The sequence below is a fragment of the Eptatretus burgeri genome, chromosome 4, assembly GCF_056783735.1.
Source record: "Eptatretus burgeri isolate ZD-2024b chromosome 4, Ebu_testis_v1, whole genome shotgun sequence".
NCBI lineage: Eukaryota > Metazoa > Chordata > Myxini > Myxiniformes > Myxinidae > Eptatretus > Eptatretus burgeri.
In genome coordinates, this window is record NC_140964.1 from 122,486,106 (window position 1) to 122,503,061 (window position 16,956).

Below are 16,956 nucleotides of genomic sequence, written 5' to 3' on the forward strand. Positions count from 1 at the left end.
AATAGACCCATCCCCTTGTCTGGTGGGATTCTAACTCTGATGCGTTGGAGAAGGGTAAATAATAGGTTCCCTTTCTTTCTTGTGGGATAACCTTTTCCTCTTTATGACATGTTCATGATGTATGATTTTACATCAGTTTTCATTTCTGCATGAGCAATAGTCACCGTTCATGCATGACACAAGATGGCCGTTAGCCCAACGGATACTTGCTCTATTCCCTTTCCATAAAGACACATTGCCTTGGAAATACACGATTTATTTACACATTTTATTTTCGTTATCATTTTCGCATTGGACTTACAGGACATTTAATACATTAATCATACCGCAAGCTTTTCCCGAAGTTCATTCTGATGACCAAACGTGGCTGTGGTCTCGGATCATTTACCTCAGCACCCATCTTTTTCCATTGTCATTCGACACCCACCTTGATTCCTCGACATTTGACACCCACATTTTTCCATTGGTGATCGAGGCCCCGTTCATTGGCTCTTCTTCGTGTCGGGCGGGGCAGGAAGGCGGTGGTTGCCCGTTGGTGTTCTGTGGGCGCTTCATGTTTCTGCTCGGTTGTTCCGGCAGGTGGCTGCTTTCTGGCGTTCGTCTGGTGCCCAGAGCATGGCGTTGTTTGGACCGGGACTGTGTTTGGGAGTTGCATCTTATTCGATGGTCGGGAGAGAATTAGTGTGGGAATGGAAGGGTTGGGGGTTTTGTGCGGCGATTCACCAATAGGCAGGCTGGATTTGGCTGGAGTCATGCTTGGGGCTCTACCTGCACTCGTCACCTGTGGAGGGGCAGTGGGGCTGCCCTGTTGGAGTTGGTAAGAGATCCTGCTGACAGTTGGTGACAGCTTCTGACAGCTCCTGATTGTTGGGGACAGCGGCAATGGCAGTTGATAACAGTTGGACTGTTCCTGCTGGTTCTGCTCGGGACCTGGTTCTTGGCGTTCCTGGTTCCTGGGGGTGACGACATAACATCGATTGGTGTTCGAGCCTGTTTGTGGGTGGGTACACGGCAAGGCAGGGTGCTGGCAGTGGAAACGAGCCAAGCTGTGGAGAGCTCATCTGGAGAGGTAGACCAAGGCAGGCTCACATATTTTGGGTTATTTTAGTGGACGCACGACGACTTCCACCTTGGTAAGCCGAGACCGGATTTCTTCTCCCCCTGAATGATCTGCTGGGTACCCATATCTCGTGTTTAATTGTTAAGTAGGGCAGAGTGATGAGCATCTGCTCTTTGTCCATTTTTCTATAAATGCTTGTTGAATTATTCATTTGTTTGAGATTATTTTGTTGATTGAACATTTGATTTGAATTCATCCATTTAATCAACAAGGAAATAAAAAGTTCTTCAGTTTATTTATTTTTCTTCATAATAAATTCTTTGTTGACATTTCAACCTGTCCATGATTGTCATTTCCTTCCATTGGCTGAACCAAGATAGATTGGGAGATTATAATTCCCAAACTAATTAACCTGTCATAGTCGGCATGCACCAGTGGTAAACGCTCGGCCGCATTACTTAAGATCTAATAAAAATAAGATTGGTGCATCGCCGGGGGCGCATTTCCTTGTCAGGAGGTCATGTGACCTCTAGTCAAGTGGAAAATTAGACTGTGGACACTGGAACTCGTGTTTAACTGATTGGTGTTCGTGGTTGTTAAGCAACTCACCGCACCATGAAGTTAATTGTGAGCGGTGGACACAGGTCCAGTTCTTCCGAGGAGAGACGAGGATTAACCCCTCATAATACACTCGTTACCCATGGCTGAAACAATATATTCCAAGGTGGCAACAAGTAACAGCCTGTTCCAAAGACTGATCACAGAATTATGACTGGAAAATCAGATATCTGATCCTGGTGGAAAAAAAAACCCGAGGCATACATATCCACAAAAACAGACACAGGGAGACATAACCAATCAAAAATTAGATTCAGTGAGTCTACAGATGTCAAGATAGGGAAATCACCTTTGTACAATGGTTGCCCCAAAAGAGAACAAGACAGTTTGAAGAACTCGAGGGGGAGCATTCGGTAGAGTGCAAAACCTCCGCCGCCAATACTGCTGGGTCACTTAAGTGAAGCTGATATCCTATTCATTGTAGGTCAAAACGGATCAGACTCTACTGAACCACGATTGAATAAACTAAACTAGAGCGATGCGCATGTAGAAATTCCCCCCCCCCCAAAAAAAAAAATCGAAATTTCTTTGAAAAAAAAAGGTGCAAAATTTCTAAGTTTTCTTTTTTCTCTATCAATTTTTTTTGGGGGGTTGGAAATCACTTAAAACATGTAGAAATGCAAAAAAATATTCAAATATTTTTCAAATAAAAACGCAATTTTTTTGAGAAAAAGTTGCAAAATTTGTTTTTTTTTTCTCTAACAAATTTTTTTTTTTGGTTCGAAATCACTTAAAACATGTAGAAATGCAAAAACAAAAATTCAAATATTTTTTCAAAATGGCCGCCATAGCGGCCATATTGGACTTTCGACCAAGTCCAAAATGTACTGGCATGATCCTTGGACCATACTTCACCCCCCCACCAAGTTTCGTCGAAATCCGTCAAGGAGTTTTTTCCGTAATACTGTTCACAAACAAACAAACAAACAAACAGACAGGGGTGAAAACAGTAACCTCCGTCCATCTTTGATGGCGGAGGTTAAAAACAAAGAGTTTCCAATTTATGTTATTTTTCACTCTGATAAAGGGCTAATGCTGAAAAACCTCAGCTGCACGTCACTTTCCACAGCAGGAAACAGACTTATCAACTTTTGCTTCGTATAAATCAATTGTGTTTGCATTACCCTTTTATTGAAATGTCCTTGTGAAACTTGCCTGTGCGATACATCCAGTTTTAAATTCTAGCAGGTTCACATCCAATGTCGTGAGTTCTCCTTGCTCTCAAATTGGAGCCAAATTAGTGTGGTATTGATAAAACGCATAATACTTGACTTTTCGGGTGTTCTTTTAAATACGAAGGTATTCATTGCTTTAACTGCAATCGACGCCACGTGCTCGAAATTGTGAAATTGTGCAACTTGTAAAATGATTAGCTTCTGTGCATATTTAAAATAGGAAAAACATACTACATTTGAAATTCGCCAATTCTCTGTACGTTGTATGCATGTCTGAACCTTATACAAATCAAAAACTGCTTGGCCAATTTCCCTCAAATATGTGGTCGGGATTGTCCCCAGGGTCAGGTTATGGGCACAAAAATTAAACCCCTCTCCCCATCCCCACAAATGTGGCGAGACTACTTGCAATTTCCGTCTGAACACGTGGAATAGTGCAAGTGGTTTAACCACTGACCCGTACTGTAGGAGGTGATATTAAGGATGAGGAAACGTCGACACATGGCGTAACGCCAGTGATTCGCTGACACCATGTTCAGCTCTCGGAGAAAGTAGATATTAATAGGAAAGCAAAATGAAAAAATAAACAAATAGGCAATATTTTTGGTTACTGTAAGATCATCATCATCATGATTATTTTTGTGTACAGAAATCTGGGCTCATAGAAAAAGAAAACAACACAATTGGCAGCGGGTTAACGAATCGACGTATTGTACAGTATAATGTTTTGAGGAACTATTATTATTAATTTATATAAATTTTACCATCTCCACTACCAACACAACTTTTGAATTATTTATTTATATATTCATCGATTATAATATTTTCTGTACTTTACCTTATCCACTATGAACACACAACTGAATTATTTATATGCACTTCACCATCTCCACTACCAACCTAACACCTTCAATTATACATTTAAGTTCACTTCACCTTCCCTACTACCAGCATACCACCTTGGATTCTGCATGACTAATGCACAATATTTAATTGTCAATGTATTTGTATACGCTTTACAATTTCCACTACCAGCAGACAACTTAAAAATAACACCTAAACATCCCATTTTCAATGTGTATTCAGGGCTCTGCGTCCTCCATGACATTCGTTGTTTTTTTTATTTATTTCTGAAATGGATGCTTCAGCAGCTTGTGTTTGAGAAGTATGGCGTACAGTCCTGCACAGGGCGATCATCTGCTAATTTGTACAGATGATTATCCATGGAAGCAGAGGAAATTAATGTTGATCAAGAATAGGTAGGTAGTAAAATGCACCCAGCCTCAAGAGGGAAATCTCAATGCAGAATGTTGTCAGCAAGAGCAAACCTGTGTTTCCACTTGCAGAGAAAATCTGATAATCATTCAAGGAGGGGCCAATGAATACCATTAACAGACAGGTTTTAGGTCAGGCTGGGAATGTATTGAAAGCTCGAGAGACGTCGAGAGATGGCCCGACCTCTCGTTTGAGACTTAGTACGTCCATCCATTGTTGGGTTAAAATAATCAGTGTCCATGGTATAATAGCCAGGAGGGTGGCCGAACTGATGATCAGAAATTAGAGAATTGGAGAACAAATCATACCGAGGATCTGCAGCAATGATAGATTCCATCACTTTGTTTGTTACGGGAAGAAGCCTGACCAGTTGTTCATATTTCAATTTTTTTAACCATGAAGTATAAGGTGAGTCAAAAGTTTGCATTTTCATCAACTGGAATGAACTTTCCCAATTATGCCAAATGCTCGGTGAAAAACTTTCATAAAAATAAAGACCAATGACTGCACCGTAGTTCCAAGAAGGAAGCGAGACATGACATGACATAAAACACACACACACACACACACACACACACACACACACACACACACACACACACACACACACACATACACACATACACACACACACACTGTACTGGTACGTACTTTCAAAAGCTATTTTATTTGAAGTTACAACCTTAACTCATAAGCAATTTACCGATTTCCCAACTGCCCGGATCATCAGCTGGGCACCGTTTTGGCTCGAGGTTTCGATCCTTTCAGTCCAGAACCTCTCCAAACAGTGGACCCACAACCCCGGTCGCAGGTCCACATCAGTAGAATACTCAACATCAATAGACCGACAACCCAAAGTTGTGTCCAGACAGTCAACACAGCAATGAAATATCCTTATTCAAACTTATTTAATAATTACTTATATTTAAAGTATTACTACATATGACTAACTTTAATCAGACAACACTTTATATGATATGAGAAGGGCACTCGGTAGAGCACAAACCTCCGCCACTCAATGCCTGATCCACGAAAACATAATCGGGCACAATACATTTTTCAAATATCATGCGATGCAGAGTTTTTGGCCCCATCTCTCAATGGTGAAGAATCACTTTAAAAATTATCAGATCCGGATCCAGACTCGGATCTTCACCAAAATTGAATCAATTCTTCCCTGTTACACACCTAACCTCTTCAAAAAATTTCATCCGAATCCGTCTGCAACTTTTTGAGATATCCTGCACACACACGTCTCATAACCATCCCTATCAGTTCCAGTCGATGCATTGAAATCCCCCAACACGAGAAGAATATTTTACCTGGGGCACTGTTCAACCACAGATTCCAGCGTGGAATAGGATGTGTTCTTCACGGTGAGATCACTCGCCTCAGTCTGAGCATACAGACACCATGGAAATGACATCTAAGGAGTGACGAATCCTTAATCTCATAATACGCTCGTTGACCGGTGTTACCACAATTATCATTGGGGTCAGCTTATTGGACACAGCTACAGCAACTCCTTGGGTATGGTAACCATCAGAGCGACCAGACCAATAGTAGGTGTAACCACCCACCATGCCCTCACTGCAATCCGGTCTCCGAACCTCAGAGAGAGCTGCAATACCGATGTCCAAACGCTTGCGCTCAGATGATAACAGTGACAGGTGATCATCCTCTCTTAGGGATAGGACATTCCAGGCACCCACCCGAAGGGACCGCCTCAGGTTAACCCAAGGAGACCGCCGTCTGGTGGACGACACCTCAGCACAACCCCGTCACACACTACCTTAATCTGATCCAGGAAGGTTACCCCATAGTTTCCCTCCTTTCATAAAAGATTGGGGGTACCGAAGGCTTTGCCCCAATCCCATCATCCGGTGAGCTGCCCTGCAAAGGGAAACTGCATACGTGGTACTCCAGTGGAGTGGGTTTTCAGATTTTTTGATGCTTTTAGAATGTTATGCAGAATGAAGGGTTTTACGGTGGCCGGAGCACAAATCCTGCCACCAACTTCCTCATCAAAATTAACCCAACTGCAGGAGGACGGCCGCAGACACAGTTGGGCACTAGGTATCAATGGCCGTTGGCTCACAAGGAGCTCCTCCGTTCTTTGACGGGTTTTGTTCTTCATCCTGCTGGGTGTCCACATCATACACCCTCCTCACCCGGAAACTTGGTGGGGGAGACGGTTTAGTCGCCGACAACCCAACCATGGAACACGTTAGTACAGGTTTACAAGGTACCTGCAGCAAGTCACAGATCTAATCTGACCTGACATAAGGTGCTGAGGTTTTAATTACCCCTGTGGTTAAAAAGAAAATGTTTCTGTTTGCGTGCCCTTCCCTTTCCCCCCCCCTGCCTTCCCTCCCCCTCCACATGCTGTCTTCCCTTCCCCTCCTCACATGCTGCCTTCCCTTCCCCTCTCCCCTCCTCATGCTGCCTTCCCTTCCCCTCCTCCCATGCTGCCTTCCCTTCCCCTCCCCCTCCTCTGTCCTCTCTCTCCCCCCACCTTCTTCCGTCCTCTCTCCCCCTCCATCCTCCACCATCTCATCCCCCTTCCTCCATCCTCTCTCTCCCTCCCCCCTCCTCCATCCTCTCCCCCTCCTTTATCCTCTCTCCCCCTCTATCCTCTCTCTCTCCCCCCTCCCCTCCTCTATCCCCTCTCCCCCTCCTTCTCCATCCTCTCTCCCCCTCCATCCTCTCTCCCCCCTCCTCAGTGCTCTACCTCCCCCCCTACTCAGTGCTCTACCCCCCCTCTCCTCAGTGCTCTATCTCCCCCTCCTCCAACCCCTCACCCCCTTCTCCATCCCCTTTCCTCCCAATTAATATCCCCATTAGTGAAGCAACGGGTTGTATTTGCAAATGTAAAATGCGAGAGAGATCATAAAAAGGTTCTGCAGGCAATTAAAACAATGACTACCAACTACTTGGTGCAATGAAACAGCACATTATGATCACAAGGGAGGTTCATTACAGTGACACATTTCGTTCTCATGATGGTAACAATTCTCATGATAACATTGACAGAATGCAATTCATGTTGGCGGCTTGAATCTTGGACTTTGGATTTTAGCCGCTGCCAAACAAGGACGACATCTCAATGAGCTCAATATGTTTCCTTGGTACAGTATGATAAACCACATGCGGTGAACAACGGACACACAACATTTTATATCCGACGTGCATTCCAAATAAATAAGATAACTCAACAATGTACAAGTCCTTTTCAATTTGACATTAAAGGAAGACCAACGTGAGACGTATATCAAATTGTATCTTATGTGTATCACGATAGGTATCATATTGATGACACAGGTGTATTGTTTTTTTTACCCCGAGGTTCGAAACAGAGAAATAAAAGCAAAATTGTGAAGTCGAACAATCAGGGGATATGAAGCCAATGGCAGTCAATAAGGTGTACCGAAAGGAAAGGCATTTTTAGTGAGATTTCTCCGAAGTCAAATGTGGAGTCATCTCATGTGTGTGCGATTTGTGGTACGGCTCTTCCAGCGTGCTTGTCCAAGAACATGTGAAAATTAAATTGTATTACTCAGTAACCAAATTGTCAAAAAAAAGAAAGAAAAAAAAATGCGATTCTTCTTGGTCGGATTGTTAATCAGGTACACAATACCTGCACACTTCCAGATGAAAACCCCTCAGTGGTAGAAATGTCAAACTTGAACCTTGCTTGATGAACAGCTATGCTACTTGGTTGTGCCTTCAGTTTTGAATACAGAGTATGACTCAGCTGTGGCCATCTACCTGTCTGTGTAAAACGATGCTGAGATTATATTATAAACCCTTACATTACATACGACACTTGGTGGTGTAATGTACTGTAATGGTGAGAGTGTTTACTCCAAGATTGGGAGGTCGGCGATTCAAAGCCCGGCAGAGTCACGCGAAAGACTTTAAAAATGGTGCGTGCCGTTTCCTTGTTTGAGGTTCAGCATTTGAAAGGATAGAGCACAGACAATCCCAATAAGTTGGCATCCATGGGGCGGTGAAAATTCCTCCTTAGGAAATGCCCTGCTGAGTGAGTTGAGAAAGGCGGTGCCATTGTTGTGATGTCGCTGCAACCCAGAGTGCCCTGGGAAGTGATGGCACTTCACCAAAACTCAGTGGCTGTGTTGGTCTCATCTAGCAGTCCTGTGTTGTGTCTCCTGTATGTCGAAGTGTGTGACATATGTGCAAGATGTGTGTGTTTGTGTGTGTGTGTGTGTGTGTGTGTGTGTGTGTGTGTGTGTGTGTGTTTGTGTGTGTGTGTTTGTGTGTGTTTGTGTTTGTGTGTGTGTGTGTGTGTGTGTGTGTGTGTGTGTGTGTGTGTGTGTGTGTGTGTGTGTGTGTGTGTGTGTGTGTGTGTGTGTGTGTGTGTGTGTGTGTGTGTGTGTGGCAAGTCCACTACGAGCATTACATCCTGCATACAATTTTTTAAGGTGAACCAATTACATTTTTGGCATTCACATACAAATGGCATAATCAGCAAAGCAACATATAAAATTATTCTGTGTGAATGGGATCCCGGTGTTTCACAGTCAGGGTCATTCATCAATGTGTGTGCCGTCTGAAATGGGCATGAAACTGGTGTCCTGTCTGCCAGCAATCGTCGGTACACCGTTGGTATCCCGTGGTGTGCTTCGCGAAGAGTAGGTGAGCTATTGCTGGCACCATGGGCAAATTTCCAAATTCCTGCCGCAACCATGAGTCGAGCGTCAGGCCTGGCCAAGCACTTTGCAAAAGACCTTGGCCAAAAATACCCCCTAGCCAAACCCATAAGAACGTGGGAATAACTATGGCCATAAAAGAAGTGGATCCTGCGTGGAATGTAACAGGAAAACATAGACTTTGTTGCGCCCTCCTCATAAAGACATTATAAGTCCATCTTTTGAGGAGCATTATCACGAGTGAATTCCTACACCCTTATTTCAACTTTCTGGGTATATCTACACAATGATTATTACCTAAAATTGAGCAAAGACCTTCAATGTCAAGTGTAGGAAATAAATCAATTGGTTATTCTTTGCAGACAAGGTCATTTTGCCATCAGGAACAGTGTTATCCTGAATTGATCTTTATTATACATCTCAGGAATGAAAATCCAAAGATGATGATGAAATTTTTGCATATATTGTACCTTCACAAATGCACATAATATGGTTTTAAAGGCTGTATATGAAAAAAAAGGAAAAACAAACCCTGTTTTTTTTCCAAAGTTTACCACCGTTGATGCACCATCTTTTTACACAATAAATTGCAACAAGAGGGGATGCCTCTTGGCAGTGGTTAAACATCCCCCCCCCCCAACGCAAGTCGGGGGCCAAATATTCCCCATTCTTCCCTGCTACCCGGATTCGTCAGGGCAGCGTGGTCATAATCAGAGTGCCGATCACCCCCATGGACCGGCCCTTTCCCTCGTGTCTGTCTGTCTGTCTGTCTCTCACATGGCCCTGACCTTATGAAAGTGGGGGGTACACCATCCTGGATGTGGTGGATATCTGGTTCGCTCCTGGGAGATTGATCGGCTTGGTGGAGAGAACTGTCCTGGGCTAAACAACAACAAACACCACTAACACCACATAAAATTAGTTAGTAGTGCCTGTTGTTTGCGTCCTTTATGACGTCCGTAAAAAAAACAGTAAGTTTCCTGTTTGGAATGATTTTCAATTTTGTTTGTTTGCCTGTATGGCAGGCAGAGTAAAAAAAAAAAGTTACCTTACTCCTCTCTTTACATACACACTCGGGATGAGATTCTGTACAATTTGCCATGTTCAGAACAAACTACTACTAAACTGCAGGTTCGTGTTCCGAGTCTTGTTAAATTTGTATTCTGCAGTGTTCAAAATGTAAAATTAAATTGAAATAAAGTCGTTCCTCGATCATAGATGTCTGTAGACACACAGACAGACAGACAGTGAACCTATTGCTTCACCCTACTGCGCTACACACACACACACACACACACACACACACACACACACACACACACACACACACACACACACACACACACACACACACACACACACACACACACACACACACACACACACACACACACACACACAGCAAATGAGCAATTATTTCAATGCAATACCATAACCATTAATTAAATGAAGCAATAACACTTGGGTAACACATTGCTGAGGTTGCTGAGATTCAAGGATCAAAATTCTATACTCTACGGTAATTTATCCATCGTCTCCCATCAGGCATTAAAGAGGTGTTCGTCCTTCACCTGTACGCGATGGATTTTCAGTACAACTGTAAAATAAAAGGTAGTAGTAGTGCCATTGCATTTTTGGAAGTGACAATATATATAAACATTAAAATCTCACCTTCAGATGGTATATCTCTTCCCGTTTTCCGCCTGAATCTGAGTGAGACATTTGAAAAGGTTATTGCTCAATCAATTAACATTTTGTTTTCACATCCATTTGCTATAATCTTCTTACTAAGCACATTTTCTCCATCCACTTGCTGCAGATAGTGATATTTTTGCAATCTACCTGAACTCGGATGTGGAAAAAAATAACTAAATAAAAACAAAATTAAAATCAAACATTGCGTTACCAAAGCAAGCATGAAAACTGAGTCGCATTGTTACATCAAGTACATGACAATGTAGCAACGGTGCTCAAATACAGCTTCTGAAAACCTTTTTTAAGAGAACAGTAAAACAACATCAGGTGGTCATCCCTTCTGGGAAGCAAAGGTGACCACACAAGGTAGGTGGATACAAGAAAGACATGAACTGATGAAAATATCTGATTGGGAATAAGGAACTTGGGCTGCACAAAAAAGGTAAAATTATAAGTATGACATACAAATCTGAAAAAACAAAAATAAAGCAGTATCAAACGCTTAACGAAAAAAAAATACTCCTTTGCTTTTCGTTTTTTTAATATTTTTAACCTCCGCCATCTTCGAAGATGGATGGAGGTTACTGTTTTCACCCCTTTCTGTTTGTTTGTTTGTTTGTTTGTTTTTGAACAGTATTATGGAAAAACTCCTCAACGGATTTCGACGAAACTTGGTGGGGGGGGGGTAAGGTATGGTCCAAGGATCATGCCATTAAATTTTGGACTTGGTTTCCCCCCCCCCCGCAAAAAAAAAATTGCTAGGGCAAATTTTTTTTTTTGCATTTCTACATGTTTTAAGTGATTTCCAACCCCCCCCCCCCAAAAAAAATTGTTACCCCCCAAAAAAAAATTTAGAGAATTTTTTTTTTGCATTTCAACATGTTTGAAGTGATTTCCAACCCCCCCCAAAAAATTGTTATCCCCACCAAAAAATTGTTAGAGAAAATTTTTTTTTTTTGCCTTTCTACATATTTTAAGCGATTTCCAACCCCCCCAAAAAAAATTGAGAAAAAAATATTTATTTTTTGCATTTTTACATGTTTTAAGTGATTTCCAACCCCCCCAAAAAAAATTACCCCCCCCCAAAAAAGAAAAAAAAATTTCTTTTGCATTTCTACATGTTTTAAGTGATTTCCAACCCCCCCCCAAAAAAAAATTGTTAGAGAAAAAAAAATGTTTGCAACTTTTTTTTCAACAAAATTTCGATTTATTTATTTATTTATTTTTTTGCATTTTTACATGTTTTAAGTGATTTCCAACTCCCCCACCCCCCAAAAAAAATGTTGGAGAAAAGAACTATAACTCTGTCAGCACTGTTGACATCATATTTAATGAATAAGATATCAGGTTCACTTGAGTGACCCAGCAGTATTGGCGGCGGAGGTTTTGCACTCTCCCGAGTGCTCCCCCTCCAGTTAAAGTCTTAAATTGAAATAATTGCTTGTTATAGGGACATAGATTATATGGCTGTCCAGCCCACAGGAGAAATTCTCAGAAATAAGATTTGAAAACAACTGTGTGCAGCAAATTTATTTATTTTATTTTTTTTAAATGCACATTTACATCGTGAGTGGGAATATAGTTTGGATGCTCTCCAACACTACGAGTTGTGCATTTTTCTGCAAGACTTACAAAATCAAGGCTCATGGAAAAGATAGAACATGGAACAGAACCGAATGAATGGTGGAAAATATGGAAACACACCAACAGTGGGGTAAAGGGACAGAACAGAGGGACACTTAGAGAAAGATTAGGTGAGGGGAGGAATGAAAGTAATGGGAAGGAGGGTGGGGGGTGAGTATACAGGTAGTGAACGAGCTGGATTTCAAACACAGCAACAATTCTGTAAAAAGTAAATATAAATAAATAAATAATAAATACAGGATAGAGAGTCAAAAATATTATTGTGCAAGAGTTCTGCATCACAGTACAATAGCTATAAAGTTCTGCACTTGTACGTAAATTACTTTAAAATAAGGATCTTTCTCAAGGCTTTATGAACGTGAATACAAGAAGTACAGGTTTGTAGCCGTCACTGTTTTTCTGCAGAAGCCATGTTTGTGTTTGTACTTTACAGGTGCTGTCATGATCTGATTTAATTTGCTGCATTGTCATTCAAACTTAAATGTCGCCTCTTTAAACAATGCATGCTGCAATCTTAACAGCAACTCACCCATTCCAAACTAATGCCTATAAGTGCAAATGCCAAATCACTTCGATGAAGTCTTTAAGCTTTGCTTCAAGATTCATTCCAAAACAATACACAAATTCGGAACTATTCAATCATACTCTATATATTTTGAGTGTTTGCGAGTTTGTTTGTCAGTTTGACTTTTATGCACTCCTGAACCACTGGACGGAACGAGTTGATAGCTCGGGGGTGGGGTAGGGGAAGAGTTGGTGCCACCTGTATAATGCCACCTGATGGGAGTGACTACTACAAGTCATGTTAAAATGCTGTACCTTAATTATTGAGAAATTAATTCCTCCATTATTCTGGGTAGATGAACCCACCCGTAAGGACGGGTTCTTCACTCGTGTGTTTTAATAATAAATATGATTTGCCCTAGGCTGAGTGAAGCGAGGTCGAGGCCATTTACTCCTGATACGTGAAATACCCCCTGCAACGCATGCCCACAGAAAACAAACTTTTTTGGAACACTGGCTCCATTTTCCATCCAATAATCATGCAACTATGTGAAAAATTTTTTTATCCATGGCAAGGCACACTGATGTTGAAAGTTTTGTGTCAATTGCTCATGCGGGTGCGGAGAAATGAGGGTGGAAGAAAAAAAGGAAAGGTAAGGGCCTCGGCTGAGGTTCCACGACATGGTCAAGGATGGTTGTGGATGCCTATTACTCGAAAAAATAAATAAATATAAGACGACTCACCAGAGTCGGTGGCATGATTAATGGTGAGAGAGGGTGTGCTCATGAGTTTGGAAGGCGGCAGTTCAATTATGACCCTGGTCAAGTGATTAAAAATGGATCTTAAAATGGCAAGAGAAAAGCGATGCCATCGAGACAGTGTTGCAAGTACCCAGGTCATCTCGGAAGTTATGTCTCCTCCTCAAAGGTCAGCAACTGTGTTCGTCTGAAGTCAAGTCCAGCATTGTGTCATAGATTTGGCTGGATGTGTGTAAGACTTGTGTCGCAGCTTCTTCGCAAACCGCAGATCATGTTAAAACTAGAACGGCACACTTCGACATCACGAAGTCGACAGATATGCCTCTGCCCACATTACTAAATAATTATACATACTTGTACCAAGTTTGATATAAATTCCTGAACCCAGATTCAAAATATTAAATAATTCTGGCTGCCAGGCCATGTGTCCGATCAGGTTGAAATTTAAAACATGCATTCCATATGACGACTCAATCATGAATGTGAAGTTTCATATCGATTGATGAAGCGGTTCAAGATAAATTTTCTTTAAAAGATTTTCGTTCAATCCAATATGGCTGCCAGACCATGTGACCTATTAATTATATTCGTGAACACCCTGGTATCCCCTAAAGGCCCTGTCACACCTTGACGATTTAGCCAGCATATGCCGACGTATGAAAAATTTGTCGAAAACGCTGGCACACGTCGAATACGTTATGGGTAAGTTTTGTATACATAAAGAGCACGCTGGCATACGTCGTAGTACGCCGAGCTCGTCGACAAATTTTAACATGCTTGAAATTTTTCGACGTATGCCAGCATATGACTCACACATTCCGCATACGCTGGCCATAAGTTGTAGGCACGTTACACGATCGTTGACACACATTACTTGTAAGTTACTCATAAGTCGAAACACGTTGAGGTAATGTTTAGCATCAGTGTTCCAGACTCCATGGTTTTTTTTTTTGTTTTTTTTTTTCTTCGGCATGACGATGATGTTGACACTTCGATTTCCAGTGCGGTTATAATATAATATAATTAATAGGCTGCCGCTCAACGATTTAAATCATAACCGCACTAGAAATCTAAGCGTCAACATCACCGTCATGCCGAAGAAAAAACAAGCAAACAACAAAATAAACCCATGGAGTCTGGAACACTGACGGGTTCCTCCTGTGTGAACCCCATTTGTATATACCAATTCCCCTAAACGCTGCCAATACGCCATTACACGGTAACTGTAAGTTAATAACACGTTCAGTAAGTTCTGTGGTCATCCGGAAGACGTCAAATACATCTACATACGTGAATATGCGTTGGAGATACGTTACACATAGGTTCAAAGCACGGTACTCATAGGTTAGAAATTAGTTTCGGGTTCGCTAAACATTACCTCGACGTGTTTCGACTTATGAGTAACTTACAAGTAACGTGTGTCGACGTGTGTCAACGATCGCATAACGTGCCTACAACTTATGGCCAGCGTATGCGGAATGTGTGCATCATACGCCGGCATACGTCGAAAAAATTTCAACATGCTGAAAATTTGTCGACTTACTCGGCGTACTACGACGTATGCCAGCGTGCTTCAGCGTGCTCTTAACGTATACAAAACTTACCCATAACGTATTCGACGTGTGCCAGCATAGTCGGCAAATTTTTAATACATCGGCATACGCTGGCTGAAACGTCAAGGTGTGACAGCGGCTTGACACTTCGATGTCTAGTGCGGTTATGATTTGAATCGTCGAGCCGCAGCCATTTAATAGCCTTCGCCATGTGATCCTGAGCGAAACGCTGCCGCGCTACGCATAAGTTAGATTATCATTGGGCATAGGTTGTGAACGCTGACAACACGCTCAGCATTCGTTGATATAAGTTATCTATATGTGATTGAAACGTTCTGTGTACGTTACTAATATGTTATGCATACGTCCAACTCATTATGAATACGTCCAAAACTGGAAGAAAAAAAACATCAATAGTTCAGTGTACGCCAGCGTTTTACATACATGTTGATACCTTGCCATACGCTGACTAAAACGTCAAGGTGTGACAGGGCCTTGAGCTTGGGGAACATGTGGGTGAAGTTTCCTTTCGATCTGTCAAGCCATTCTGGAGAAGGTTTTGCAAGATTTATTCTTCAAAATTTTTTTTAGCTGGCAAACCATGTGACCTATGACATCATAGATGGAGAACCTTTTGTTCCTCATGGACAGGCGATCATACCTGTAAAGTTTCACCTCGATCTGTTCAGCCATTTGAGAAGATTTTTGAAGGTTATGTTTAAAAAACAAAACAAATGGCTGTCGAACCACGTGAATGATGATGTCACAAATCCCCCTGCCCCCAAAACACACACACACACACACACACACACACACACACACACACACACACACACACACACACAATTTAGCCCTCGATAACCCTCAAAAAAATTTCATTCTGATCGGATAAAGCATTTGACGTATGCAACTATGATGTCAGAACGAAGCCACCTATGATATCATAAAAAAAAAAATCACACTCGTTTCCCATGGGAAATACTTCACGTGCCAAGTTTAATTTTTCTCCGTGGAGCAGTTGCGCAGATGGAGGTTCAAAGTTTTTCCTTTTTTTCCAACATGGCTGCCAGACCATGTGACCTACGATGTCATAATTATCATTAAAACATTCCACGTGAGTCATCACACCAAAGGTGAAAATTTCACGTCAATCGGATAAGCGGTTGCAGAGAAAACAGAGAAAATTAGCACGGATGTACGTACGTACGCACGGACGGACAACCCGAAAACATAATACCTCCAGCGACTTCATCAGCGGAGGCATAAAAAACAACAACTTCATCCACCTCCATAGTATATTTTAATCTCATTCAATGGTGTGTACCTACAACTTCAGTAATTGTACATGGCAGGACAAGACATGAATGTGGATGCCATCCCTCGGATTAACATTAAACCTGGAGTCCTGTCTTCCAGAATGAGTCGGTGAATGGGAAAGATTGTCCGGTGGCCTTCGCAATGAGTACCTGAGCTATTGTTGGCCTTCGAACAAATTAAAAATTCCTGCTCTAACCTCGAGGGCACCGAATCAACGGCACAGGTGCACACCTAACAAACGATGGGTACCCGCAGCCACATCCTGACCACTCATGAAGAAGAATAACCACCACAAGAAATGAAGCGTCGGGAAGCACCAATGTGATCCAAAACCTTTTTCATCAACTTGCACAATGTTGACGTACCCCCACCAAATCATGTTCTTCACATGGAAGGATCCAAGGTGGAAATCCTAATTGATAAGCAGATCGCAATTGTTTGTTCAAAGGATTATGATATCATATCATATATCATACATTGGTCTCAACACAATCGTCCATAATCTTCTTTTCCTTTTTGTGTCAGTTTATGTGCCCATGTCCACATCAGTTGTTAAAATCGTCACAATGTATAATTAATGTCCTATAACATTTCACTGCTGCTTCAAAATGAACTTTGGACGAAACCCTGCTGTATATGATCCCTGTAATCACGAGACCAACCCATAAAGAAATACGAGTTTGTCG

At 41.9% G+C, this 16,956-nt stretch overlaps 1 protein-coding gene across 1 annotated transcript in view; it reads right to left on the bottom strand.

Annotated features, from left to right (window-relative positions):
• The window catches only part of LOC147029009 (tetratricopeptide repeat protein 39B-like), a 144,270-nt gene that overhangs the window by 83,096 nt on the left and 44,218 nt on the right, over positions 1–16,956 (bottom strand). Inside the window, exon 4 of the mRNA XM_085879929.1 lies at positions 10,470–10,507. Coding sequence (XP_085736055.1) covers positions 10,470–10,507 — 38 coding nt within the window. The remainder of the gene's footprint in view (positions 1–10,469; positions 10,508–16,956) is intronic.